The sequence below is a fragment of the Oncorhynchus gorbuscha genome, linkage group LG25 (assembly GCF_021184085.1).
Source record: "Oncorhynchus gorbuscha isolate QuinsamMale2020 ecotype Even-year linkage group LG25, OgorEven_v1.0, whole genome shotgun sequence".
Lineage (NCBI taxonomy): Eukaryota > Metazoa > Chordata > Actinopteri > Salmoniformes > Salmonidae > Oncorhynchus > Oncorhynchus gorbuscha.
The window spans coordinates 10,502,897-10,529,518 of NC_060197.1; the positions used below are offsets into that span (position 1 = coordinate 10,502,897).

The window sequence follows — 26,622 nt, forward strand, 5'->3', positions numbered from 1 at the left end:
CAGTTTTTCCTTACCCACTTCTCCGAGCCCAGGTACACCCCCAATACTTTAAGCCCTTCACAACCCCACTGCAAATCCCCTGGAAGCAGAGGACGAGCGCCATCCCCCCATGCCCCACATAACAGAGCTTTGCTCTTTCCCCAGTTTACCTTAGCTGATGAAGCTCCCTTGTACACCTTCAGACTGGTCTCTAGTGCCTGCATATCCTGATCATCCCTGACCATCACAGAAACATCATCTGCATATGCTGACACTGCTATGCCTTTCACCACATCCATTCCTGTCAGCACACTCCCTGCAGTTTCCTGCGTAGCAGTCCTATAAAAGGCTCAATGGCTAGTGTGTATAACTGCCCCGATAGAGGGCATCCTTGTCTAATGCCCCGTCTCACCCAGACTGGCCTACTGAGCACCCCTCCCACCTTGACCATACATGACGCCCCAGCATACAACAGCTTCACACATGTCAAAACACTCTTCCCAAACCCAAACACAGACATCACATTGTGGACCATACCCATACTCATGGTCCACTCTATCAAAAGCCTTCTCTTGATCTAAAGAGACCAGTCCAAAGTTCACATTAGTTCACCTCTCGACAAGTCCAACATGTCCCTAATTAAGAACAAGTTGTCCGTGATTGAGCGTCCCGGTACACAATATGTTTGGTCCTTATGTACTATCGAGTCCAAATGGGACTTCAGTCTGTTAGAGAGGACTTTGGCAAATATCTTGTAGTCCGCACAGAGTAATGCCACAGGCCTCCAGTTCTTAAGTTCACATAAGTCCCCGCTTTTTGGGTGGGAGAGTGAGAGCCGCCCGACGCATTCACGCAACACGCAAAAAAATCCTGTCCAATTATTTCCCAGAATATTTTATAAAACTCCACTGGGAGTCCATCGACCCCCGGTGCACGACCGGGGGACATCTGGGTTACGGCCTCTTCCAGAGGAATGTCCATTTCATCCCTCTGTGCCAGAGAGAGCTTAGGGAGTACTGCGAACAAGACTTGAGCACACATAGGATCACACACTTCTGCCCTATATAATTCAGTATAAAACTCCACAGTCCGCTCCCGCATCTCCCCCACCACAGAGGTCACCCGCCCATCAGACAGCCGTAGACAATGTATGCCCTTGGCTTCACTTTGGTCTTTCCAAACCAAAGAAGAAGGAGCTGGGAGCATCCATCTCCTTGAGCATGGATAACCTAGCTCTTACAATTGCTCCCTTTGCTTTAACCTGGAAAAAACTGCCCATGTCCCTATGTAATTTGGCTAAGTTAGCCTGGAGGCCTACATTGCCTTGCCCCACCATCTCTACCTCCATCTCACTAATACAACGCTCTAGTTCCCCTATTACTCTCCTAGCCTCTGAGGATGAGAGAGCTGTGTACTGTTGACAGAAAAGCCTGGACTTTCCCCACATCCCACCATTGACTCAGAGACTCATACTCCTCTCTTCGCTGCCCCTACCTTTCCCAAAAGTTCTGGACACCTGAGCAAAAAGTGGCATCTTGTAAGAGCTTTACATTGAACTTCAAATAAGATGCCTGCCGGGGCCCTGGTGAAATAGACAGCTGAGCCATGGTTATGTGATGATCCGAAAACCCCACCGGGAGAATGGCAGCGCCCAGCAGCCTATTGCTCCGATTCCTAGACACGTATAACCGATCAAGTCGGGCTGCACTCACCCTAGCCCCAAAAACCTTCACCCATGTATACTGTCTTGTGTTTGGATGTTTAGTTCTCCAAACATCCACTAGGTCGAACTGATTAATGACATCCCTTAACACTCCCACTGACACTGAATGAGGCTCTTCCCCATTTCTGTCTTTCATAAAATCCATTGTACAGTTCCTGCCCCCTCCGACCACCAGCGTCTCCTCAGGCGCCACCTGTGAGAGTTCCTGTCTAAGGCTCCCAAATAGAACCCATCTTTCTCTCCCTGTGTTAGGGGCATACACATTTATAAAGACAAAACCCATGTTGTTAATTTCTGCTTTAACAACAAGCAGTCTACCTTTACACACCTCCTTTGAGGAGCAATGTTTTACAGACAGCCCCGGTGCAAAAAGGACTGCCACCCCTACACTAGGATTTGTCCCATGGCTCAACACACTTGCCCCTTTCCACCAGAGCCAATCGACTTCATTCAACACATCACTATGTGTCTCCTGCAGAAACAACACCTGTACTTTTTTTGTTTTACATATTCACCCAACACACTCCTCTTTCCCGCATCTCCGGCACCATTTATATTGAGTGATCCACCCGAAGAGTCTCCATAAGAAGTGGGAGAAAAGCCAGCAGAAAAAGAGACCAATAGCAAAGCTCAAAAAGCCCCAGTGTCAGAAAGAAAATATACATCTAAACAGTGTCTGAATGTAAACCTTTTCGCACTGTTGTGACCCACTTCCTCAACCTAAACCGTTTCCTGGGTGAGAGGACACCATGCCCCTCATTTTTCATAGCATGTTGTACTGATCTTACAAACTTTCTAGGATCAGAAAAAAAAGCCTCAAGATTAACTTTTTTTCCCCTTAGTCTCATTCAGGAACCTTGTCAATTCTCTCAACGTGTACTTAGACCCCTCTGCTTGACTGGCTGTCAGCTTCGGGCCCATTGAAGAGGCTGACTAGACCCAGCCTCCGCTTCCCCACCATCTCTAGCCTGACTAGACCCAGCCTCCATTACCCCACCATCTCTAGCCTGACTAGACCCAGCCTCCATTACCCCACCATCTCTAGCCTGACTAGACCCAGCCTCCATTACCCCACCATCTCTAGCCTGACTAGACCCAGACCCCGCTACACCACCATCCATAGCCTGACTAGACCCAGCCTAAGCTACCCCACCATCTCTAGCCTGACTAGGCCCAGCCTTATCTACACCACCATTCATAGCCTGACTAGACCCAGCCTCAGCTACCCCACCATCCATAGCCTGACTAGGCCCAGCCTCATCTACACCATCATCTCTAGCCTGACTAGGCCCAGCCTCATCTACACCACCTTCCCTGGCATGACTAGGCCCAGCTTCTGCTGTCTGCATCTCATTACCCCCTGCACTTTGATCTCGATTTCCCCCACTGGCGCTTGTACCCTCACCTTGTCTACCTGCTTTATGTTGTCATGCAAAGCTCTTATGCCCCAAATCCCCATACCGTAGACTATCTGTGCTGGCAAACCCTGCATAGAGCTCCTCCCCATGCCTCACTTTAAAATGCACATTTACTTGTTGTTCATTGTAAACATAAACACTTGTCTCCGGAACGAAACAACTTGCTTAACGGCATCTGCCTGAAAACCTGCTGACAGTACACGAAAACCGCTAGCAAACTTACCAAAACGACTCAGCTCTTTCCTGATTTGGTCATCCGTAATAAACGGAGGCAAATTTGCCACTACAACTCTTGTTGAAGGGGTAGAGAGAGGTGAAATTCACACCAACACATCCCTTACAAATATTCCGCAAGCAATTAGCCTACCAACCAAATTAGCCCTAACTTTGAAAAAACTGTGGATACCACTAAAACAAATATTACATTAACCCTCCACCATAGAAAAATAAAATTGAAAGAAAAGACCAGAAAATAATCAAGTTAGTTAGGACGGAAACCTCCACACCAAACACTCAAACTCCAAAAAACTCCCAGCATGCACTGCAAGAGAGAGTGAGAGTGTCTCGCTCTCTCTCTCTGACTCTGTCTCTGTCTCTCTCTGACTCTATCTCCTCTCTGTCTCTCTCTCGCACTCTGAGTTTTTGTCCTTGTGATTTCTATCATCTCTTTAACATGGAAAGCAGTCTACCTCAAATATTGCATAAGCAATGACTCAAGTGTATCAAAAGATAAATATTCTTTCTTCGCCTGACTCAGCATTATTTTAGATGATTCTAAAGAGACACATATAGCTCCATAGAGTGTATTGAGTGTTTTGAGTTCCTCTGAGTTTCTCTGACTGTTCCACTGTTTCCCCACTAGATGGCTCTGTAGAACAGGTAACACTACTTGAATAGTTGCTCAGCAGTCTTCTGCTTGGTCTGATGAAAGCAATCTCAGGTGGTGGACTGTGTGGGAAAGAACGAGTGTGTGTGGGAAGTCTTTGGGGGGGGGGGGGGGGGGGTCTCTGTGGACACCAGGTGAGGATCATACCGGGGGGCAGCAGGTGGAGTGAGGGCTGGGGATCAGGGGGTCGGGGTAAGAGACTCAAAGCCTAGACAAGCAATGAGGTGGGGGGTTGAACCACAGTTGCCTCTCAGCTTGCAAACACCAGGAGGTATAATATGAAGAGAGGTCAATGTGTTAAGAAGTACTGCTACTACTTTGTAGACCAATACAGACCTCTGTATGAAAGGAGTTTGCAAACTACGCTGTTTACCGAGGTAGTAATTCTCTCTCTCTCTCTCTCTCACACACTATCTATCTTTATCTCTCCTTTCCCCCATCCCTCTCTCTCTAGATGACATATGTGACCTGAAGGTGGAGAGGCCTGGCATTGTGGACATGCGGACGGCCAAAGAGAGGGAGACCCTGGAGGAGAACGATGAGAAGCAGGAGAAAGGGAAGGAGGTGGAGGTGGGGAACGGAGAGAAGGGCCAGCAGGAGGACCAGGGAGAGGAGAAGGAGGTGAAAGTGGAGGAGGAGGAGGAGGTGGAAGGAGGAATGTTAGAGGAGGATGACTTGGAGGAGTTGAAGTCCCAGGTGTTGCAGCTGGTGTTGGAGCTGGAGGAGGCCAGGGAGGTGTCTCAACAACATGAAGAGAGCTTCATGGAGATCCAGGGTGAGTTGCTGTTTGTGAGTTTGAGTGTGTGTGTGAGTGAAGAGTTTGTGTCTGAGTGTGACTGTATTTGTGTTAGTGTGTGGACTTGTGTGTGTCTGAGTGAGTGAGTGTGAGTGAATGTCTGTGTGCCTGTGTGTGTGAGATTGTGTGTGACAGCTGTAGCCATGATTGCATGCTGGGTGTTTAGTTCATTGTGACATCACTGGGTTGTGAGAGGGTTGGGAGGTCCTATTGCTCAGCTGTCATGGTTCTTGTGCCAGTTGTCCCTGCCCCCAACTCCCCCATGGTCCATTCTGCTGACTCACATGCATACTCACTTTCTTCCTCCTCTCCTCCCTCTTTCTCTCCCTCCTCTTGTACATTTCCTCCTCTCATATCCCCCCATTCTCTTCCTCCCCTCGCTCCTTCTTTCCTCTGTCTCAGGTCTGTTGGAAGATGAGCGTCTGGCTAGTGCTCACCAGGCAGAGAGCTTTACCAGACAGATCCAGAGACTGCAAGGTAGACACGCACGCAAGCGTGTATGCACACACACAGACATGCACAAAAGCGCACACACCCTTATACACAACCTCTCCTCTCTCCACTTCTGATAAATGAGCACAGCACCATTATCTTCCCCTACTGTCTCATGAAATAGTGTATTGGCTGAGGAAAAGTTAACAATAAACATAACTTTTATAGATGAACTTAACTTTTAAATGATCCCCCCACTCCTTTGTCTCCTAGTAGGGTCTCGTGATAGTGGTGAGAGGACAACTTTAAGAGATACATGGATTGGACACAATATCCTTCTCTGTCTAATTGTACTGTCCCCATCACTTGACAATGCTATAGGGTTTAAACAAAAGTTTTATAATAAATTGTTCCAAGTAGAGTCAATATTAAAAGCGCTATAGGGTTCCAATACACATAGCTAAATATGACACTATATCTATTCTCTTATGACTTAGTCCCACCATAGTTATATGGTCTAAAATGACAGGCTTATCTAGTGCCAATTACCAATCTTAGACTGTATTCACAGAATTTGTCTGCTTGGGAAGACCTCTGGTATAGCTCCATGATTGGCTGAAATCTCAATGGTGCTCAACCTCAGGAGACTTGATGGCCACCGTATGAATGATGTCACGTGACCAGAGAGACACCAGACCATAGAAATCCATATATTACTACTCTGTTCTATTTCATTCTGTGCACCAGACATCATTAGTTACAGGAAGGACAGTGGCTCCAGACGACATAGAGGCCTTGTCATGATGTCACTACCTTAGGAGAAGATGCTCAGTCTCCAGGCTCAGCATTTGGATAATCATGGGGTCATGTAGGTGACTGAGTGTAAGGGTGCGTGGGGGGGTGAGAGGGAGCACAGCACTCCCCCCTTGCAGTGACACTCACCACATGACTCCTATTGGAATGCAGACTGGGGGTGGGGGTCGAGGTAGGGGTAGTTTGTCTTAGCTCATTTGGCTTTGTTATTCTGCTGTTGTACACACACGACGCCAGTGTTTCCCATCTACAGTGAGGGAGAAGGAGAGAGAGAGGGAGAGAACTCTCCGTACATGGTGCACTCCACGTAACGGCAACCCCAAGGCAGAATGCCATGTGACGTCAGAGAGAGGCCATGTGATTGGCTGAATGACTGTAAACATTAAGGCAGAAGGGGATTGATGTTCCCTTAAGGAAAGTTCTCAAGAGGAAAATGTAAACGTATTGGTACAACCGTGTGAGTGCTCAAGAATTGCCCTCTTACTCTGGTGAGCCCAGACGCCTTTTGTCCCTAACCCAGGACAAGCCTATGTCCAGTACAATACTATACTGTACCTCACACTATAACTAAGTAAGTAAGTAGCTTTGTCTGAGCCAGAACTGCCCAGACTGTACATCTTCGTAATGTTGTGGTCCAAGAAGTAATCTAGGTGTGTGGTTCCTCTGTGCAGTGTGTGGTAAGAGAGCTGGTCTGCAGACACTGCCATATAGCCATGGCCTCTTGAGCTCTGGCCATGTCTTTGTAAACACATCAGTCTCTCTTCACTTTAAAAGTAAAGTATGTGTGTGTGTGTGTGATTAATGAGGAGAGGTGAGGCGACAGGGGTTCTACTTTAGAGATAGAAAGCCCAGACCAGAGCTAATGCCCTTGTCCCTCTCCTCTGCCTTCTCCCTCTTCACTCTCCTCCCCATAGCCCTGGCTCATTCAGCTCTTGTGTCTGCTCTTTGCAGCCAGGACATGTTCACTAGAGTGTTTACCAGACCTTCCTGAAACGAAAGGTCCTTGACAGAGTACAAGTCAACATTGCTTGTCTTTTCTGATTTACAGATTTACATGAACTCCCCTCTCTTCTTCTATTCTCTTCTCTCCTTTCCTTCCCCCTCTAGCTCAGCTGCGTTCGGTCCAGGAGGAGATGGACTCTCTGGAGGAGGAGAAGGAGAGTGAGCTGGGGGAGGTGCAGGAGGAGCTGAGGTCTGCCCAGGAGGAGGTACTGGTTTTGCAGCAGGCGGGGGAGGAGACAGCAGCGGAGAGGGAGAACGACATCGCCTCCCTGCAGGAGGAGCTGTGTCGTCTGAGGGCCGAGCTGCAGCGTCTCCGTACCACGGCCCAAGAGTACGAGCAGGAGATCACCACCCTGCGGGCTGAAATCAGTATGAAGAGCATGAGGAGGGAGGGAGAGACTGACGGTACTATCATACTATATACTGCACTAACCCTGCATCTAACCCAAACTACTAACCACTACAACACCACACAAGCTGCAACACTGCTTAAACCCCTTACACAAACTCAAAACACAAAACCATTCCACACACATTCCCTGCCCATCCAGTACACCACTCCATACATAACACTGAAGCAATGGAAACCAATCAGTGATGAGGAAAATCTCCATCAGTATGCACAGTAATATGATACAGTTAAAACTGTAGGCCGGATCCAATAGACTCAACAGGTCCAGTTGGCAGAGAGGCCTTCTTAGCAGCAGAAAACTGTGGGTAAATACGAGACAGTCTGGGAGTCATCATTGTGACTCCAGGGTTTCCAGATTTGTCTTTAGCCCTATCCATTAAAACACACTTCGGCAATGTTTAGAGGATTTATGAGTGTTATTGATCGCAGGCTTATGGTTATTGGTGAAGTTGCGCACGGAGAATTCAAGGTGTCACCACTATACTGTTAGGAAAGTATGGTAATGACACAGCACCACCGTGTGTACTCAAACAAGAGGGAGGAAAGCCAACGGCCTCTGTTTCAGGTTGATGGGTTGATTCTCTCGTGGTTCCGCTAGTCCGTATTGATCTAGGTAGATCCCCTTTCAGTTTTAATGCCCCCCCATTGTTGGACCGGCTGCAGAACTCCTTACCTCCTCATTCTCTGGTGCCACCGTGGTAGTTTATGGCTCGAGTATTAGATGTGTTGAATGAGAGTTGCAGTTGTTTTGAGCGAATGAAGAGATTGTTGTGGTTGTAAATGTTGAAAGTTGTCATTTGTAGTTTTTGTAAAAGTAAAAAAAATAAATAATAATCTTTGTTAGAGTGATCATTTCTCTATTGTTGTATTGTTGTGCTGAAAATGAGACGTCGGTCTCGATGGGCTTCCCCAGACTAAACGAAAGAGGCCAATAAAAATAAATTCAACCTGATGAGTAACAAACTGTTTCGGAGAAAATGAGGATCGCAATCTGTCTTGGCCTCTGTAGGGATGATGCAGACTGAAAACTGATTCCTCCTTCAAACACTCTAATGTTGAAACCCCTCAAGTCCAGAAAGCAGGCGAAAGCTTTTAAAGGTTCTACTGTGCTCTCTGTCTCGATGTGCTCATTTGTTACGGCTGCTACTCCTTTATTTGAATTGAATGCTAATAAGTAGAAACACAACTCTGCCCTACACAAAACCAACCCAATAGTAGATATAAATGAATTAAAGTCACATATTTTTCCAGGGCTGCTTTTTTCAATTGGTTATTTTCAGAAGAGAGCCTGGGTACTACGCTCTCTCTCTCTCTGTCTCTCTCTCTCTCTCTCTCTCTCTCTCCCTGGCCATTCCTCCTCAGTGTTGTAAACCTCTTCTGGTTTCTTCTCTCCCTACTTTATGTATTCAGTATAATGATGACATAACATATTATCTAGCAGAATGAGTAACACAGGGTTACTAGATCAAAGGCTGTCTCTCTCTGTGTGTGACCTGTATTATATTGGCAGTTCACAGTACCCTATCCTCGTGCATCTCCAGCCTGTGCATGACTTTCATTAGCCCGTGTAACAGCAGGGCTAATGCCAGAGAGAGAAAGAGGGAAGAAAAGAGAGGGAGGAAAGAAAAGGGAGAGGGAGGGAGGGAGGGCGGGCGGGGGAGAAGGTGGTATTGAGACAGAATTAGGACTATAAAAGTAAAGGAAAGCAGGGATTCAGAAAGGGTCAATGAGATTGTGCTCAAGATACAGTGGTGGGTCTAAGTGTACTGTACCTCACCCAGTCACATAAACACATTAGGCTATTATTATAGCCATAAATCAGGATATTGAACAAGATGTGGCAACCTCTCTCATAGCCACCCACACATACACACTTTCAGGTGTACACACACGTGCACACGTTTAGGTATACACACATAAACACACGCTGCCCAGCAACATTACAAACAACATTCCTAATTATAACACCTGTAAGAGGAGCTCTTTGGCGCTATAGTGCTGTCGTGTTTAAAGGTAAGCTTATACTTGGTTATTTTCAGACTTCATCCTCAACTCTCCCACACTCATTGGCCACCTTCATCCAAGGGAGGATTGAGCCTCTCAACCAGCGTCTGCGTGTTGCTAACAGTATACTGTAGTGTCCTCCACTGTCCCTGTTTCATACTAGTCTCGATCTAGTGAACCTCTGTTCGCAAACACCAATTGGATAGCTTTTTTTGGCAGACATTTTGAGCTCGCTGCTTACGTCACGTTCTTAACTCTGTTACACCTGAACACATTTCAGGACTCTATCTAAACTAATATGTTACAGGGCCATGGTGGAACCAGTGTTGTTCAAAACCTCAACTACCTTCCTCGCCATATCACACCCTTTCCTGTGGAATCTGTTACCATGACCACTTATTGTTAACATGGTTCAGTGCGTCAACTGTCCCACCCCAACACACACACACACACACACACACACACACACACACACACACACACACACACACACACACACACACACACACACACACACACACACACACACACACACACACACACACACACACACACACACACACACACACACACACACACACAAGACAAAACAGCACACACTCATGTGACCCTGTGTACGTGTGTGTGTGTGTGTGTGTGTTCCAGGTGAGGTAAGCCAGCTGACGGCGGAGTGTCATGCGATTTCAGACGAGTGTCAGACCCTGAAGGATGAAAACAAACAGCTGAGCCACAAACTGCAGCAGCTACAGCAGCAGCGAGCCGGGTGAGTGGCCGAGCAGCCAGTCGAACAAGCTGCCGACCAATTAGTCACAGGCTCTCTATGTCTGGGGACCCCCACATTGCTCTACAAACCTACCGTCTGTTTATTGTCTGCAGATCATCTATCATAACTTTTTGTCTGGGGTCTGATGTATCAGTAACAAGCTGTCAGTCCACAGATAAGACAGGATCACACAGGTAAACGTAAGAGGCTTTTTAAAGCCTTTGTCTCTTCCATCTCTATCCCCAAGACATTTCTTCCTTGGTCGTCTGGATGTGTGAGAGTGTGATCTCGTTCCTACAGTATACACCCTGTAACATAACTAGGAGGTGTGTGTGTGTGCGTTATAGGTCCCAGTTTTGGGACTGGTGCAGCAGATAATAATTCCTGTAGCACAGGATAAATTATGTAACAGGAGAACGTGGCTTCTCTTTCAAAGGTTCTCTCGATTATTTTATTAACATTCTCTCAAGGGCAAATTGTCTTTTTCTGTCTTTTCATTGTTTTTCAACGTTTTTTGTTGTTGTTAAAGTGTATTTAATAATCTGTCTCATAAACCCCTGACATATTCGTTCATACACATATCAAACATACATCAAAAATATTAAATTTCAATCCAATTCACATCTTCAAATTCTTTACATTTATACCCCAAACACATTTACGCTTAATTTAATTCACCTGTTTAGATTATAATTATGTAGTTGATTGTTGCCCACTATAGCCCCATAGGAGTCTATAAAAGATGTAAGCCTTTAAGGTGGTATAACTCATTAGAAGGTATTTTATACCCATGCTCAAAATGCATTCACTCCGTATAAGAAAGGTTAATAGAAAGACAAGAATATTGCAAATGAGATTAATGTTAATTATTGGAAAATGACTGAACAAGCTACCATATCGCTAACTGAAGCTAGCAACCAACTGACCGGAGCTAGCAAACAGCTAACCGGAGCTAGCAACCAACTGACCGGAGCTAGCAACCAACTGACCGGAGCTAGCCAAAAGCTGACCGGAGCTAGCCAAAAGCTGACCGGAGCTAGCCAAAAGCTAACCGGAGATAGCCAAAAACTGCTTTTCTAACATTTATAGTACAACAATTACAAGGTTCTTAAACATCACAGTTACAACATTAAATTATCTAAACCCTTAGGACACTGTCAGGCATGTCTTACCCAGTTAACAACTCTTTTTTTTCTCGATCAAAGGAATGCACCGCCATCATTACATTTCACACTTGACATGCGCTTTTTGTCTAGTACCAAGTTATGCAATTACTATGTTGTTCAAAACCATTACATTCACTTCAACAGGCAAGTTACAAAGCTATATTGTCCTATTCAGTGTATTTTTGCACTGAACTGACCTGTTACACAGGATAAATGCTCACATTGTATATAGACGTATTCTTCTACTGTATTATTGACTGTATTGTAATGACCCTGTGTTTATAAGCGCAGAAATCGACTCTGCCGCTCGAGCATGCTTTTGCGGCACAGTCGATAGCACACCGGACCTCGGGCTCGAAGGTCAAGGGTTCGAAACCTGCTCCCTGCTGTTTCATTATAGTATGTTTGTTTTACTCCATGTGTAACTCTGTGTTGTTGTATGTGTCGAACTGCTTTGCTTTATCTTGGCCAGGTCGCAATTGTAAATGAGAACTTGTTCTCAACTTGCCTACCTGGTTAAATAAAGGTGAGAAAAAAATGATGAAACAGGAGAACGAAGCCAAAGTTCTCTCAATAATGAGAACACACAGGTGCAGGATCGCATATATAGTCCCAGTGCGAAGTGAACAAGTCTAATTCCCCCTACTGGCCAATAGTAGTATACATGCATCGAAATGGCAGGACCTTAAAGGACTGACATATCAGTAAAAGCGTTCTTCCCCAATACAAAGAAACAATACACAACCGTACATTTTGTGTGCATCACACATGCATGTGTCTGTGTCTGTGCATGCACATGTGTGATTGTGCACCTGAGAATACACCAGATGTGTCTTAAAATATACATAATACAGGCAGCACAACAAGCCAACACCTGTTTATAAACAAACAGTCAACAACAGGTTATAATCAGATGAACACACACACACACACACACACACACACACACACACACACACACACACACACACACACACACACACACACACACACACACACACACACACACACACACACACACACACACACACACACACACACACACACACACACACACACACACACACACACACACACACAGCTCATTGAAGATGACTCACAGTAGAGGAGTCTACTGGTGAATATGAATAATGTACAACTAAAGAGGGAGGCTAAGTATTAGGCAATTAGCATTCTACCTCCTACCTCCAGCCATAGCCCAGTACCTCCAACACACAGACACTGACCTCTCCCTCTCACAAACACACACACATACACACACGCCGAGACAGACACACACACACACACACTATTTCATAGCCGATCTCTCCATGGTACACACACCCATCCAGAGGGCTAACGTCCTGCTGCTGACAGTGGCACGTCAAAGAGCTCAATACTCTGTGAGTACTCTATGTACTCAGTGAGTACTGCATTCTTACATAACATGCTTGACACAGTTCCCTATAAACCCTCTGCTCTCTGGTGTCACCACTCTGATCAAAGGGGATACAGAGACACAGGAGAACATCTCCATTTGAGCTCCTTGTATACAGACCTGATATTGAGGTGGTTATACTGTATATAGCAGGCTGCAATAGCACGGCAGAGCACTGTGGGAAATTAAATCAATGATCTTACTGTAAGAGCATTACTTAGGCCTGGTTTCATTTCACTAGACCGTAGCTCCTCTTGTCCCCTTTGAAGGGATTGTTTAATGTGGGTGAGGCCTTAGGAAACAACGTTGTCTAAATCTAGGATGCATAGACTAGTAAGGATGAAGCCTGTGTATGTAAGGGTACTGTATCCAGGGGCCTCCTGGTTGGTGCAGTGGTTAAGGGCGCTGTATTGCAGCGCCAGCGACCGGGAGGTCCGTGGGGCGACTCACAATTGGCCTAGCTTTGTCCGTGTTAGGGAGGATTTGTCCGGTAGGGAAATCCTTGTCTCATCGCGCAGCGGCGACTCCTGTGGCGGGCCAGGCACAGTGCGCGCTAAACAAGGTTGCCAGGTGCACTGTGTTTCCTCCGACACATTGGTGCGGCTGGCTTCCGGGTTGGATGCGCACTGTGCTAAGAAGCAGTGCGGCTTGATTGGGTTGTGTATCGGAGGACGCATGACTTTCAACCTTCGTCTCTCCCGAGCCCGTATGGGAGTTGAAGCGATGAGACAAGATAGTAGCTACTAAAAACAATTGGATACCACGAAATTGGGGAGAAAAAGGGGTAACATTTTTAACAAATATCCTGTATCCTGACAAGTCATTTCCTGTTTTTGAAAAATAACTTTTTGTTGTGTGATCTTGGTTTGTGGCGACATCGTATTAGGAAGGAAATTTAATTGAATTCATTCTGAAGTCCCTGTTCCAACCCAATCTACTCAAATGAAAGACACAACACACTTCTCCAATGTTAGCCTCAGAGAAAAAAAATCTCAGACTCATTGGCAGAAGTAGTGACTCATGTTTTCCCAGAATGAAAGAGAGCTATGGTTGGTCCTTCACGGTATTGCACTGTAATACATCACACTGAATACAGTAGTTACTTCAATGCACTCTATTGTTGTACTCTGATAGTGCTCATCAATTTTTAAGCTTCAATTATTTGTTCACTCTACCGATTCACAGAATGTATGGTTGTGTTTTAGCAAAGTACTCTGTAGTGTAATGGGGTGATCTGACCATATAAGCTGTTATGTCATGAATGTTTAAACTCTGGGAGAGTTGTGGTTGGCCCAGGGGACAGAGTTAAATCTGTTTAAACTCTGTGAGAGTTATTATTGGCCCACAGTATAATTTTCTCCCAGTGAATAAATGTTGCTGAGAGGGAATCAGCAATGAGGCGAGTACTGCACTGCGGATATCAACAACACCACAGCAAATACACACACACACACACACACACACACACACACACACACACACACACACACACACACACACACACACACACACACACACACACACACACACACACACACACACACACACACACACACACACACACACACACACACACACACACACACACACACACACACATTATACATTATAAATTGCTAACACACTGAATGATCTCTCTGGATGACAGCTCCAATGATTTCTATCTGGCCTTGAGAGGGGAGGGGGACGAAGACCAGAAGGATGAGGGTGTTGGGCAGGATGAGGAATCAGTGAAAGCTGGAGGCTACATGACCCTGTCCCAGACCCAGGGTGGGCAGACCCAGGGTGGGCAGACCCAGACTGGGAAAGGTGGGCGCTTGGTGGATGCCTCCATCCAGAAGAATATCTCGTTTGATGGCAAGCCCATCACCAACTGGAACGGGGGACCCTCTGAAGTCTTCTCCCTACGAGACCAGCTCAAACTGACTGAGGAGAGGTCCTCGCAAGTACAGAGACAAGTATGGACACAGACACATACAAGTCTTATAAAACAGAGTAAGCCAATGTGATGATGAAAATGTGCTCTCTCTCTCTCTCTCTCTCTCTCTCTCTCTCTCTCTCTCTCTCTCTCTCTCTCTCTCTCTCTCTCTCTCTCTCTCTCTCTCTCTCTCTCTCTCTCTCTCAGTGTGAAGGGTTGAAGGGGGAGCTTGCGGAACTTCAGGGGCTGTTTGACTGCAGCCAGAAGGAGAGGGCGGAGCTGGAGCAGGAACTGCATCACTGCAGGGTGGAGCTAGAGAGGCTGGGCGGCAGGAAGTCACAGGTGAGAGGTCAGCGGTCGGAGGGAGGTAATTTTGGTAACTTTGGTAACAATGGCCGACAAAAGATAGCCTCTTCTGTGTATGAGTTGGTGAAAACAAGTGTTCCTATAAGGGGACAAACACTACACATGTGTTATAAGAAGGGTTATGGTGGTGAAGGAGCTGGTTAGGAGGTAAGTAGAAGGGAACGAGAAGACAACTATACACATACACACCTGTATTTACAGTACACTTGCGCTAACTAACCCATTCTCCTCAAGCATCAAGTCTGTCTGTCTGCCTGTATTGTGTGCATGTGGGTCAGTAGCAACAGCTCAGTCAAACAGCTATGTCTCATGGAATCGTGACTTGTCTCTCGTCCTCTTTCTGCCTCCAGTCCTCTCTCTGCCTCCAGTGGTGTAGTCAGTTATTCTTGTGTCCTCGACTTTGGTCCCTGGCTTCTTCCGCCCTCTTCTCAACATGCATTGCTTCAATGGCGGTGTGCGTCCTCTGCGTCCTGTCGCCCTGTCCAGTGTCTGTCCCCGTGTCCACCTAAACAGTCCGGTCCCTACCCTCTTTCTCTTCCTCTTCCTTTCTGATGCCATCAAAACCAGGAAATTCTGAATCAGAATTTTGTTGAAAAAAGAAAAGACTAATCAACCCACATGTTATTATAGTGTACAAATGTGAGCTTATAAGCAAGCCACTCTACCCTTGATGATTTGATTGGGTGTACATGGTCTCCTTATCAAGAATTTGGACTTAAACCATCTAGCTTGAGTACCACAGCAGTTCATGTCACTCACCTGTCCTCCATAGTTGTAGTTTCTCTTGTGACGAAACCCCCTCACCCACACTGCTGGGCTGCCTACAACTCCCAGGGTTCTCTCTGTCTGAGTGACCGTTTGAGTGACAGGCAGCACTTTTCAGTGTCATCTTTAAATGACAAGATAGAACCATTACACAAGTTGTTCATCTTGTCTTTAACCATCTTTGATGTGCTCTAATGCCATGCATTTTCTGTTTTTCCCCTCCCTTCATCATTGCCATGGCTGTGTTTTGTTGAAAACTCATATTTATAAACTTATTCACATTCATATTGTCAAATCTGTTTACCATAACCACCCCACAAAACGTTGCGCAATATGGTTTTTATTATCAATCTGCCTGTCTCTTTATTTCTTTTGTTCTCCCTCTCTGTCACTCACCCTCTCTGTCCTTGTCTATCGGTCTCTCTACCTGTCTATCTGCCTGTCATCTCATTTATCTACCTCTCAATCGCCTCATGATGTTTTATGTACATATACCTATCTGTTGTCTCTTCATCTATCTCTCCACATGTGATTCTTTCATTGTTGTCTCACTTTATTATGATTTGTGATTTCTCTCACCACCTCCCTTCTCCTCTCTCATGCCCCCACGATCCCTTGTTTTCTCCCCAGAACTGCACTCCTCCGTCTGAGCCCCCTGTTCTCTCCATCTCCTTCATAGGAATGATTGTAATAATGGCCCTGATATGGTGCTGGTGGGAGGAGCTGGCGTCCTAGAGGGGACCAGGTATGGGCATGCCCTTTCTTTATCTAGAAGAATCAAATATAGTCAACTCTTATTTCCTCTAAGAGAGGCTGAATGTCTGTTGTGGATGCAGATTATTCAGCCTCTGGTTGTGGGTGTTCCTGAATGTAGAATACTGCACACACAGATATACTGTAGAAAGCGAATGTGTAGCGCCAGTACGTCTGGTTTGGTTAATGGTTAAATGTTATTAGAGTTCGTAGTTCAAAGTTCTGACAGTGATCTGATCTGTTTTGGAAGGGTACCTTATTCCACTGACATAAAGACTCTGACTCAAGCATAAGCGTGTGCTGGAAAGACCAGCTATTGCAGTGGAGTAGACCCATGTCTTACAATGTAAGTTGTCCCTGTGAGAATCACGTTTCCCTTGATCTGTCAATCAAACTAAAGCTGTTTGAGGAACGCAACCTCTATGGTGAACAATAAACATCCAAAGCCACATTAACACCAAATGGGCTAGAACCAAAATGTCAATAGAGGGTGGCGAAAATACTTTACAGATGTCAGCGACTTGGCTCCCGTTGGGGTAAACCGGCTCAAAATGTACCGTGTGGTCTGCTTTGTTCCTCTGAAGGTGGGCCGTCAACCTTACGAGTTAACGGAATCACTGAGGCAGACGGTCCAATAACTCAGTCCCACCCAGCAGTCTCCAAATGCACCATTCACTGTGTTTACTATGACTCTACTGAATGGAATGACTCCGATTCTAAGAATACTAAGAACTTGGCTCGGAACAGCCAAGCAGCCGCCACACTTGAAAAGCTGCGAGTAAGAGAGAAATGAAAAGGAGAGAGAAGAAAGAGACTTTCACACTTGCTCGCCTGTTCCGCTGATGTTTTCGTCCGAGAAAGGTGGCTTTTTTTTTGAGTGGTCCGTCACACTTATCCGAGGGAAACACAGTGACACGCAGCTCCTTTCATGTCTCCATTGGGACTGTGCAGAGATTACCACTAGAGCCAAGATGGATGACACAGTGTTTATGTCAACACCCACTGCTCCTGCCTGACCTCCACAGGCGGGACAGCAGCCAGGAAGCCAGGGAACTGAGGTTTAGAGAAACCTTCTCTCCCTCCAACCTCCAGTCAGCTGAATGCTGTGCTGTGGTCAGCCTGCAGTGAGGCATAGTCCTTTCTCCATCCCTCTCTCTCTTGCATGGCCCCTGACAGATTTAGCTGAAAGGGGTCTTGGGACATTTAGAATGAGTTATGGCTATTTACCTTGGGACATTTAGAATGAGGTTTGGTTATTTACCTTGGGACATTTAGAATGAGGTATGGCTCTTTACCTTGGGACATTTAGAATGAGGTTTGGCTATTTACCTTGGGACATTTAGAATGAGGTATGGCTCTTTACATTGGGACATTTAGCCTGAGTTGGAGTGTTTGTCTTTTATTGTAGTGAGTAAGGGTTCAGAAAGTTTAATGAGAGTGTCAAGCGTCCATTTTAGGATGACATGGCCACAAGCTGTGTGTGGGTGTGTGTGTGTGTGTGTGTGTGTGTGTGTGTGTGTGTGTGTGTGTGTGTGTGTGTGTGTGTGTGTGTGTGTGTGTGTGTGTGTGTGTGTGTGTGTGTGTGTGTGGGCGAGAAGCTGTCAGTACACTACACCACACTCAGGGGGGATCCTCTTACTGGGCTCCAGGGTGACATCACTGCTAAACTCTCTCTCTCTCCCTCTCTCGCACACCACACGCACCACACGCACCACACGCACCACACGCACACACACACACACACACACACACACACACACACACACACACACACACACACACACACACACACACACACACTCTCTCTCACACTCTCTCTCTCTCTCTCTCTCTCTCTCTCTCTCTCTCTCTCTCTCTCTCTCTCTCTCTCTCTCTCTCTCTCTCTCTCTCTCTCTCTCTCTCTCTCTCTCTCTCTCTCTCTCTCTCTCTCTCTCTCTCTCTCTCTGCAGCTAATAACACCACTCAAGTCTTCTCTCTTCTCACAAAAGAGTGTGTAGGTTGGTTGTGTCGGTCTGTATCCCAATTGAACTGTAAATTATTGGGCTGTAAGGCACAAAATAGTCCTTTGTCCAACATGTGTGTTGATGAAATGGATGTGTCCAAAGTGTATGCAAAGCGAAGCGGTTGTTTGAGCTAAACTGACCAAACTCGAGGAGCTGGTTGTCATGTTTGTCATTCATTGTCATGTCTTGTCCCTGTGCTCCCCATGCTATTCGTTTCCCTCTGCTGGTCTTGTTTGGTTCTATCCTTCTCTCTCCCCCTCCCTCTCTCACTCTCTCGCTCTCTCTTCTCTCTGTCGTTCCGTTCCTGCTCCCAGCTGTTCCTATTCCCCTAATCATCATTTAGTCTTTCCACACCTGTTCCCGATCCTTTCCCCTGATTAGACTCCCTATTTATTCCTTTGTGATCCGTTCCTGTTCCATCGGTTCCTTGTTTTGTATTCCATGCTGTAATTGCGTTTCGCCCTGTCCTGTCGTGTTTTTTGCCGTGATTGTGTATCACCCTGTCCTGTCGTGTTTTGTGCCTTCTTCAGACGCTGCGTGTGAGCAGGTGTCTCAGTTGACTACGGCCTGCGCCTACCCGACGACCTGCAGTCTGTGGCCGCTTCTCCAGTTGTTTTCCCCTCTACTATCTAGAGGATTTCAGTTATTCGGTTTTGAGCATTAATAAACTCTGTTTCTGTTAAGTCGCGTTTGGGTCCTCCTTCACCCGCATAACAGAAGGAACCGATCAAAGAATGGACCCAGCGACTTCAGACGCTCGTTACACTGCCGTCGAGATCCAAGGAGCCATGCTCGGCAGACACGAGCAGGAATTGTCTGCTGCTCGCCATGCCGTGGAGAACCTGGCCGCTCAGGTTTCCGACCTCTCTGGACAGTTCCAGAGTCTACGTCTCGTGCCACCTGTTACTCCCTGGCCTGCCGAGCCTCCTGAACCCAGGGTTAATAACCCACCTTGCTACTCCGGGCAGCCCACTGAGTGCCGCTCCTTTCTCACGCAGTGTGAGATTGTGTTCTCTCTCCAACCCCACACATACTCTAGAGAGAGAGCTCGGGTTGCTTTCGTCATTTCACTCCTTACTGGCCGGGCTCGAGAATGGGGCACAGCTATCTGGGAGGCAAGGGCTGATTGCTCTAACAGATTCCAGAACTTTAAAGAAGAGATGATTCGGGTTTTTGACCGTTCAGTTTTTGGTGAGGAGGCTTCTAGGGCCCTGGCTTCCTTATGCCAAGGTGAACGGTCCATAACGGATTATTCCATTGAGTTTCGCACTCTTGCTGCCTCTAGTGAGTGGAACGAGCCGGCGCTGCTCGCTCGTTTTCTGGAGGGACTCCACGCAGTGGTTAAGGATGAGATTCTCTCCCGGGAGGTTCCTTCAGATGTGGACTCCTTGATTGCTCTCGCCATCCGCATAGAACGACGGGTAGATCTTCGTCACCGGGCTCGTGGAAGAGAGCTCGCATCAACGGTGTTTCCCTGCTCCGCATCGCAACCATCTCCCTCTGGCTTTGAGACTGAGCCCATGCAGCTGGGAGGGATTCGCATCTCGAATAAGGAGAGGGAACAGAGGATCACCAACCGCCTGTGCCTCTATTGCGGAGTTGCTGGACATTTTGTTATTTCATGTCCAGTAAGAGGCCAGAGCCCATCAGTAAGCGGAGGGCTACTGGTGAGCGCTACTACTCAGGTCCCTTCATCTAGATCTTGTACTACTATGTCGGTCCATCTACGCTGGACCGGTTCGGGTGCTACATGCAGTGCTTTGATTGACTCTGGGGCTGAGGGTTGTTTCATGGACGAAGCATGGGCTCGGAAACATAACATTCCTTTCAGACCGTTAGACAGGCCTACGCCCATGTTTGCCTTAGATGGTAGTCATCTTCCCAGTATCAAATTTGAGACACTACCTTTAACTCTCACAGTATCTGGTAACCACAGTGAGACTATATCTTTTTTGATTTTCCGTTCACCGTTTACACCTGTTGTTTTGGGTCACCCCTGGCTTGTATGTCATAATCCTTCTATTAATTGGTCTAGTAATTCTATCCTATCCTGGAACGTTTCTTGTCATGTGAAGTGTTTAATGTCTGCCATCCCTCCCATTTCTTCTGTCCCTACTTCTCAGGAGGAACCTGGCGATTTGACAGGAGTGCCGGAGGAATATCATGATCTGCGCACGGTCTTCAGTCGGTCCCGAGCCAACTCCCTTCCTCCTCACCGGTCGTATGATTGTAGTATTGATCTCCTTCCGGGGACCACTCCTCCTCGAGGTAGACTATACTCTCTGTCGGCTCCCGAACGTAAGGCACTCGAGGATTATTTGTCTGTGTCTCTTGACGCCGGTACCATAGTGCCTTCTTCCTCTCCGGCCGGGGCGGGGTTCTTTTTGTTAAGAAGAAGGACGGTACTCTGCGCCCCTGCGTGGATTATCGAGGGCTGAATGACATAACGGTTAAGAATCGTTATCCGCTTCCCCTTATGTCATCAGCCTTCGAGATTCTGCAGGGAGCCAGGTGCTTTACTAAGTTGGACCTTCGTAACGCTTACCATCTCGTGCGCATCAGAGAGGGGGACGAGTGGAAAACGGCGTTTAATACTCCGTTAGGGCATTTTGAGTACCGGGTTCTGCCGTTCGGTCTCGCCAATGCGCCAGCTGTTTTTCAGGCATTAGTTAATGATGTTCTGAGAGACATGCTGAACATTTTTGTTTTTGTCTATCTTGACGATATCCTGATTTTTTCTCCGTCACTCGAGATTCATGTTCAGCACGTTCGACGTGTTCTACAGCGCCTTTTAGAGAATTGTCTCTACGTAAAGGCTGAGAAGTGCTCTTTTCATGTCTCCTCCGTTACTTTTCTCGGTTCCGTTATTTCCGCTGAAGGCATTCAGATGGATTCCGCTAAGGTCCAAGCTGTCAGTGATTGGCCCGTTCCAAGGTCACGTGTCGAGTTGCAGCGCTTCTTAGGTTTCGCTAATTTCTATCGGCGTTTCATTCGTAATTTCGGTCAAGTTGCTGCCCCTCTCACAGCTCTTACTTCTGTCAAGACGTGTTTTAAGTGGTCCGGTTCCGCCCAGGGAGCTTTTGATCTTCTAAAAGAACGTTTTACGTCCGCTCCTATCCTCGTTACTCCTGACGTCACCAGACAATTCATTGTCGAGGTTGACGCTTCAGAGGTAGGCGTGGGAGCCATTCTATCCCAGCGCTCCCAGTCTGACGATAAGGTTCATCCTTGCGCTTATTTTTCTCATCGCCTGTCGCCATCTGAGCGCAACTATGATGTGGGTAACCGTGAACTGCTCGCCATCCGCTTAGCCCTAGGCGAATGGCGACAGTGGTTGGAGGGGCGACCGTTCCTTTTGTCGTTTGGACAGACCATAAGAACCTTGAGTACATCCGTTCTGCCAAACGACTTAATGCCCGTCAAGCTCGTTGGGCGTTGTTTTTCGCTCGTTTCGAGTTTGTGATTTCTTACCGTCCGGGTAGCAAGAACACCAAGCCTGATGCCTTATCCCGTCTGTTTAGTTCTTCTGTGGCTTCTACTGATCCCGAGGGATTCTTCCTTATGGGCGTGTTGTCGGGTTAACAGTCTGGGGAATTGAAAGACAGGTTAAGCAAGCACTCACGCACACTGCGTCGCCGCCGCGCGCTTGTCCTAGTAACCTCCTTTTCGTCCCTGTTTCCACTCGTCTGGCTGTTCTTCAGTGGGCTCACTCTGCCAAGTTAGCGGGTCATCCCGGTGTTCGAGGCACTCTTGCGTCTATTCGCCAGCGCTTTTGGTGGCCGACTCAGGAGCGTGACACGCGCCGTTTCGTGGCTGCCTGTTCGGACTGCGCGCAGACTAAGTCGGGTAACTCTCCTCCTGCCGGTCGTCTCAGACCGCTCCCCATTCCTTCTCGACCATGGTCTCACATTGCCTTAGACTTCATTACCGGTCTGCCTTTGTCTGCGGGGAAGACTGTGATTCTGACGGTTGTCGATAGGTTCTCTAAGGCGGCACATTTCATTCCCCTCGCTAAACTTCCTTCCGCTAAGGAGACGGCACAAATCATTATTGAGAATGTATTCAGAATTCATGGCCTCCCGTTAGACGCCGTTTCAGACAGAGGTCCGCAATTCACGTCACAGTTTTGGAGGGAGTTCTGTCGTTTGATTGGTGCGTCCGTCAGTCTCTCTTCCGGGTTTCATCCCCAGTCTAACGGTCAAGCAGAGAGGGCCAATCAGACGATTGGTCGCATACTACGCAGCCTTTCTTTCAGGAACCCTGCGTCTTGGGCAGAACAGCTCCCCTGGGCAGAATACGCTCACAATTCGCTTCCTTCGTCTGCTACCGGGTTATCTCCGTTTCAGAGTAGTCTGGGTTACCAGCCTCCTCTGTTCTCATCCCAGCTTGCCGAGTCCAGCGTTCCCTCCGCTCAAGCGTTTGTCCAACGTTGTGAGCGCACCTGGAGGAGGGTGAGGTCTGCACTTTGCCGTTACAGGGCACAGACGGTGAGAGCCGCCAATAAACGCAGGATTAAGAGTCCAAGGTATTGTTGCGGCCAGAGAGTGTGGCTTTCCACTCGCAACCTTCCTCTTACGACAGCTTCTCGTAAGTTGACTCCGCGGTTCATTGGTCCGTTCCGTGTCTCCCAGGTCGTCAATCCTGTCGCTGTGCGACTGCTTCTTCCGCGACATCTTCGTCGCGTCCATCCTGTCTTCCATGTCTCCTGTGTTAAGCCTTTTCTTCGCACCCCCGTTCGTCTTCCCTCCCCCTCCCGTCCTTGTCGAGAGCGCACCTATTTACAAGGTACATAAAATTATGGACATGCGTTCTCGGGACGGGTCACCAATACCTAGTGGATTGGGAGGGTTACGGTCCTGAGGAGAGGAGTTGGGTTCCGTCTCGGGACGTGCTGGACCGTTCGCTCATCGATGATTTCCTCCGTTGCCGCCAGGATTCCTCCTCGAGTGCGCCAGGAGGCGCTCGGTGAGTGGGGGGTACTGTCATGTTTGTCATTCATTGTCATGTCTTGTCCCTGTGCTCCCCATGCTATTCGTTTCCCTCTGCTGGTCTTGTTTGGTTCTATCCTTCTCTCTCCCCCTCCCTCTCTCACTCTCTCGCTCTCTCTTCTCTCTGTCGTTCCGTTCCTGCTCCCAGCTGTTCCTATTCCCCTAATCATCATTTAGTCTTTCCACACCTGTTCCCGATCCTTTCCCTGATTAGACTCCCTATTTATTCCTTTGTGATCCGTTCCTGTTCCATCGGTTCCTTGTTTTGTATTCCATGCTGTAATTGCGTTTCGCCCTGTCCTGTCGTGTTTTTTTGCCGTGATTGTGTATCACCCTGTCCTGTCGTGTTTTGTGCCTTCTTCAGACGCTGCGTGTGAGCAGGTGTCTCAGTTGACTACGGCCTGCGCCTACCCGAAGCGACCTGCAGTCTGTGGCCGCTTCTCCAGTTGTTTTCCCCCTCTACTATCTAGAGGATTTCAGTTATTCGGTTTTGAGCATTAATAAACTCTGTTTCTGTTAAGTCGCGTTTGGGTCCTCCTTCACCCGCATAACACTGGTACTGTATGTGTGTTAAAACTTGTGAATGAATAACCTCTGTGACCTTTGAACCCTGTCCTCTGTCCTCTTGCCACCAGGAGAGCGAGGGAGGCTGGAACCTGGTGGCGGCGGTTGCAGTGGCAGCGCTTGTAGTCCTGATAGTCCCCAGCCTTTCCAGAGCGTTTACCTGAGGACTACACAGAACGGAAGTCACTGTACAGGAAATGACTGTGCTGGTTTCCCCTGGCAACATGGGCAATGCCATGCCCCTATCTCATGATGCCCTTATCAAGTCTCCTCCTAGCTTCATCTTCCAAGGAGGACTGCATTGACAACTGACATTTTCACCAGGAAATACAACACAACAAGAAAGTAGTCTCAAGGAGAAATACGTATACCTGTTTAAGCCACTCTAAAGATAAGGACGGCAATATCTTGTTTCTCTCTTTAAAGTCCTTCAGTTTGACTCAATCGATTTCTCTATAACAGGGACTGCCTCCGAGTTTGTGGCAGTACGGTGTCTGCATGGGTGTCAATGGAAAGACACAATTTAGCACAGAACATGTCTGCGCATTTATTGATTGATCGGTTGAGGGTTTATTATTTGATTGGTTGATGGTTGATTGGTTTATTGACAACCTGTAAAGGTTGAATTGGGAAAAGCTCATGCACATATTGAGTCACTGATGAGATTTGTCTCTTTCCAATGGGCATGTGATCTTTCCCCAGAACCTACCCCTCCTTTTGAATCACTTTGACCATTGCCACTGCAATTGTCTCCGCTACACCTGTAACACCTGTCCTTCTGTTTATGTTGTGGCATGCTCTTTTTACGTTTTAAATGAAGATGTGTGGAGGAGGGTTTGATTATATGAGTTTGTTGTATTGGATGTCTGTCTCCTTTGTAAATGTAAAATAATGTTTTTAATTCAAATATGTCAATCATGATTTGAATATGTTGGAATCTCATTGTATAAAAGGGATAATGCCCTCGAAGCCGTTGTTGTTAGGTCCGAGACGAAGGCCTAACAGCACCCCGTGCCAAAATCCTTCAAACACCAGCTTCTCGGGCATCACTTAAGTATAATTGATCCATTGTCTCCTCTTCATTCTCAGTGGCACAGATGGTCAGTTTGCTCTCTCTCTCTCTCACCCTCTCTCTCACCCTCTCTCCTCTCTCTCTCTCTCACCCTCTCTCTCTCTCTCTCTCTCTCTCTCTCTCTCTCTCTCTCTCTCTCTCTCTCTCTCTCTCTCTCTCTCTCTCTCCTTACAATTGGTTATATTTTGTATGTGAATGGAACCACGACCACTATACACATCTATACAGACAAACAATACTATCATAAATGCAACTTGGTGTGTTCAATTTGACAGTCCAAATGATTTCCAGCTAGATGTCTATTTTTGTAGCCATAGGAAGAATTTATCCCCGAGACTGAGGAGTTATTTAATGACTGATTCCACTGTGTTTGGTTCTGCTTAGAAACAGAACTTAACAAGGCTCGTTATTTGAAACAGAGAGTTATTTTTGTAAATAGACGTTGTGTTTAAATGTTTTGCATTATTTTTTATATTATAATCGTGACAAGCGTTCTGAAAAATGACAAACAATCAACATAGGTCACCAAAATGAAAAGTGGAGCCAGTGATGAAATATGGACCATTGTTTTCTAGGATGTGCATTTTGGGGTTTCTCTTACCGAGTCTTTTCGTCTTGTACTGTTTGCGTTCTACTCTCTGATATCTATATTCTCTAACGATGATTCCCTTTTCTTTGTTGGCACAAAGCACACCGTTTATTCACAGGTTCTCCAACTGCAACTTGCCTGCAATGCATGGGACCTTTTCAGTGTCATTGCTGTAAGCTTGACACAACACATTCCAATGATAGATTGACTTAACAACAACCGCGATGTGACACTGTTGTCATGGAGAAGACGTCTAACCTTTACGGAGTGCACCGAGAATACCTTTTGGTTCTTACTCTACCTTTTGGCATGACTTAGCTACCGTGGAAATACATAGCAACAAAAAATCCTTTCATCTCCTTTATGTTAACGGTGGAGCAAAATGTCAGAAATGCGCTTTGCGTTGAGTGAGAACGGTGGTGTTATTTTAGAGCTGCCTGAGTTAAATGGTCTTTGTCCGAGAACACACCACGACTATGACTGAGAGAGCAATCTGACATAAGTGTTTTCTTTTCGAGAGGATCGTTTGTGAGAAACGTGTACAGAATGCAGTAAGCGTTATAGCTGGTGCCTGGATTTGTAGTGTGCTGTCATGACTGACAGTTAGTTGGCTTGTTTCATAGATGTATGTAGGCGAGCTAATCAGCTAACATTCTGTGGGTGTGTAGGTGACAAGACACTGAAAGCGTGCTTAGCCAATATTCCTCTGTATTCCAGTATCCTATTGTAGAGTAATAGCGTTATATAAATATGTATAGGTAATTAGTGCTTCTAATTTATGCTAAGAATCAAT

The 26,622-nt window shown here is 46.9% G+C and overlaps 1 protein-coding gene across 12 annotated transcripts in view; it reads left to right on the forward strand.

Annotated features, from left to right (window-relative positions):
• The window catches only part of LOC124014270 (coiled-coil domain-containing protein 136-like), an 87,742-nt gene extending 62,711 nt beyond the window's left edge, over positions 1 to 25,031 (forward strand). For 7 of the 12 annotated variants that reach the window (XM_046329085.1, XM_046329080.1, XM_046329083.1 and 4 more), the window contains 8 exons: positions 4,461 to 4,781; positions 5,205 to 5,279; positions 7,155 to 7,454; positions 10,111 to 10,228; positions 14,460 to 14,769; positions 14,937 to 15,071; positions 16,491 to 16,605; positions 24,240 to 25,031. In XM_046329085.1, the coding sequence (XP_046185041.1) occupies positions 4,461 to 4,781; positions 5,205 to 5,279; positions 7,155 to 7,454; positions 10,111 to 10,228; positions 14,460 to 14,769; positions 14,937 to 15,071; positions 16,491 to 16,595 (1,364 nt within the window). In that variant the 3' untranslated portion in view covers positions 16,596 to 16,605; positions 24,240 to 25,031. Of the gene's footprint in view, positions 1 to 4,460; positions 4,782 to 5,204; positions 5,280 to 7,154; positions 7,455 to 10,110; positions 10,229 to 14,459; positions 14,770 to 14,936; positions 15,072 to 16,490; positions 16,606 to 18,562; positions 18,624 to 24,239 lie in introns of all 12 variants that reach the window. The other 5 variants (XR_006834993.1, XR_006834990.1, XR_006834991.1 and 2 more) reach the window with 5 other exon arrangements.
• Positions 25,032 to 26,622: the final 1,591 nt, after the last annotated feature.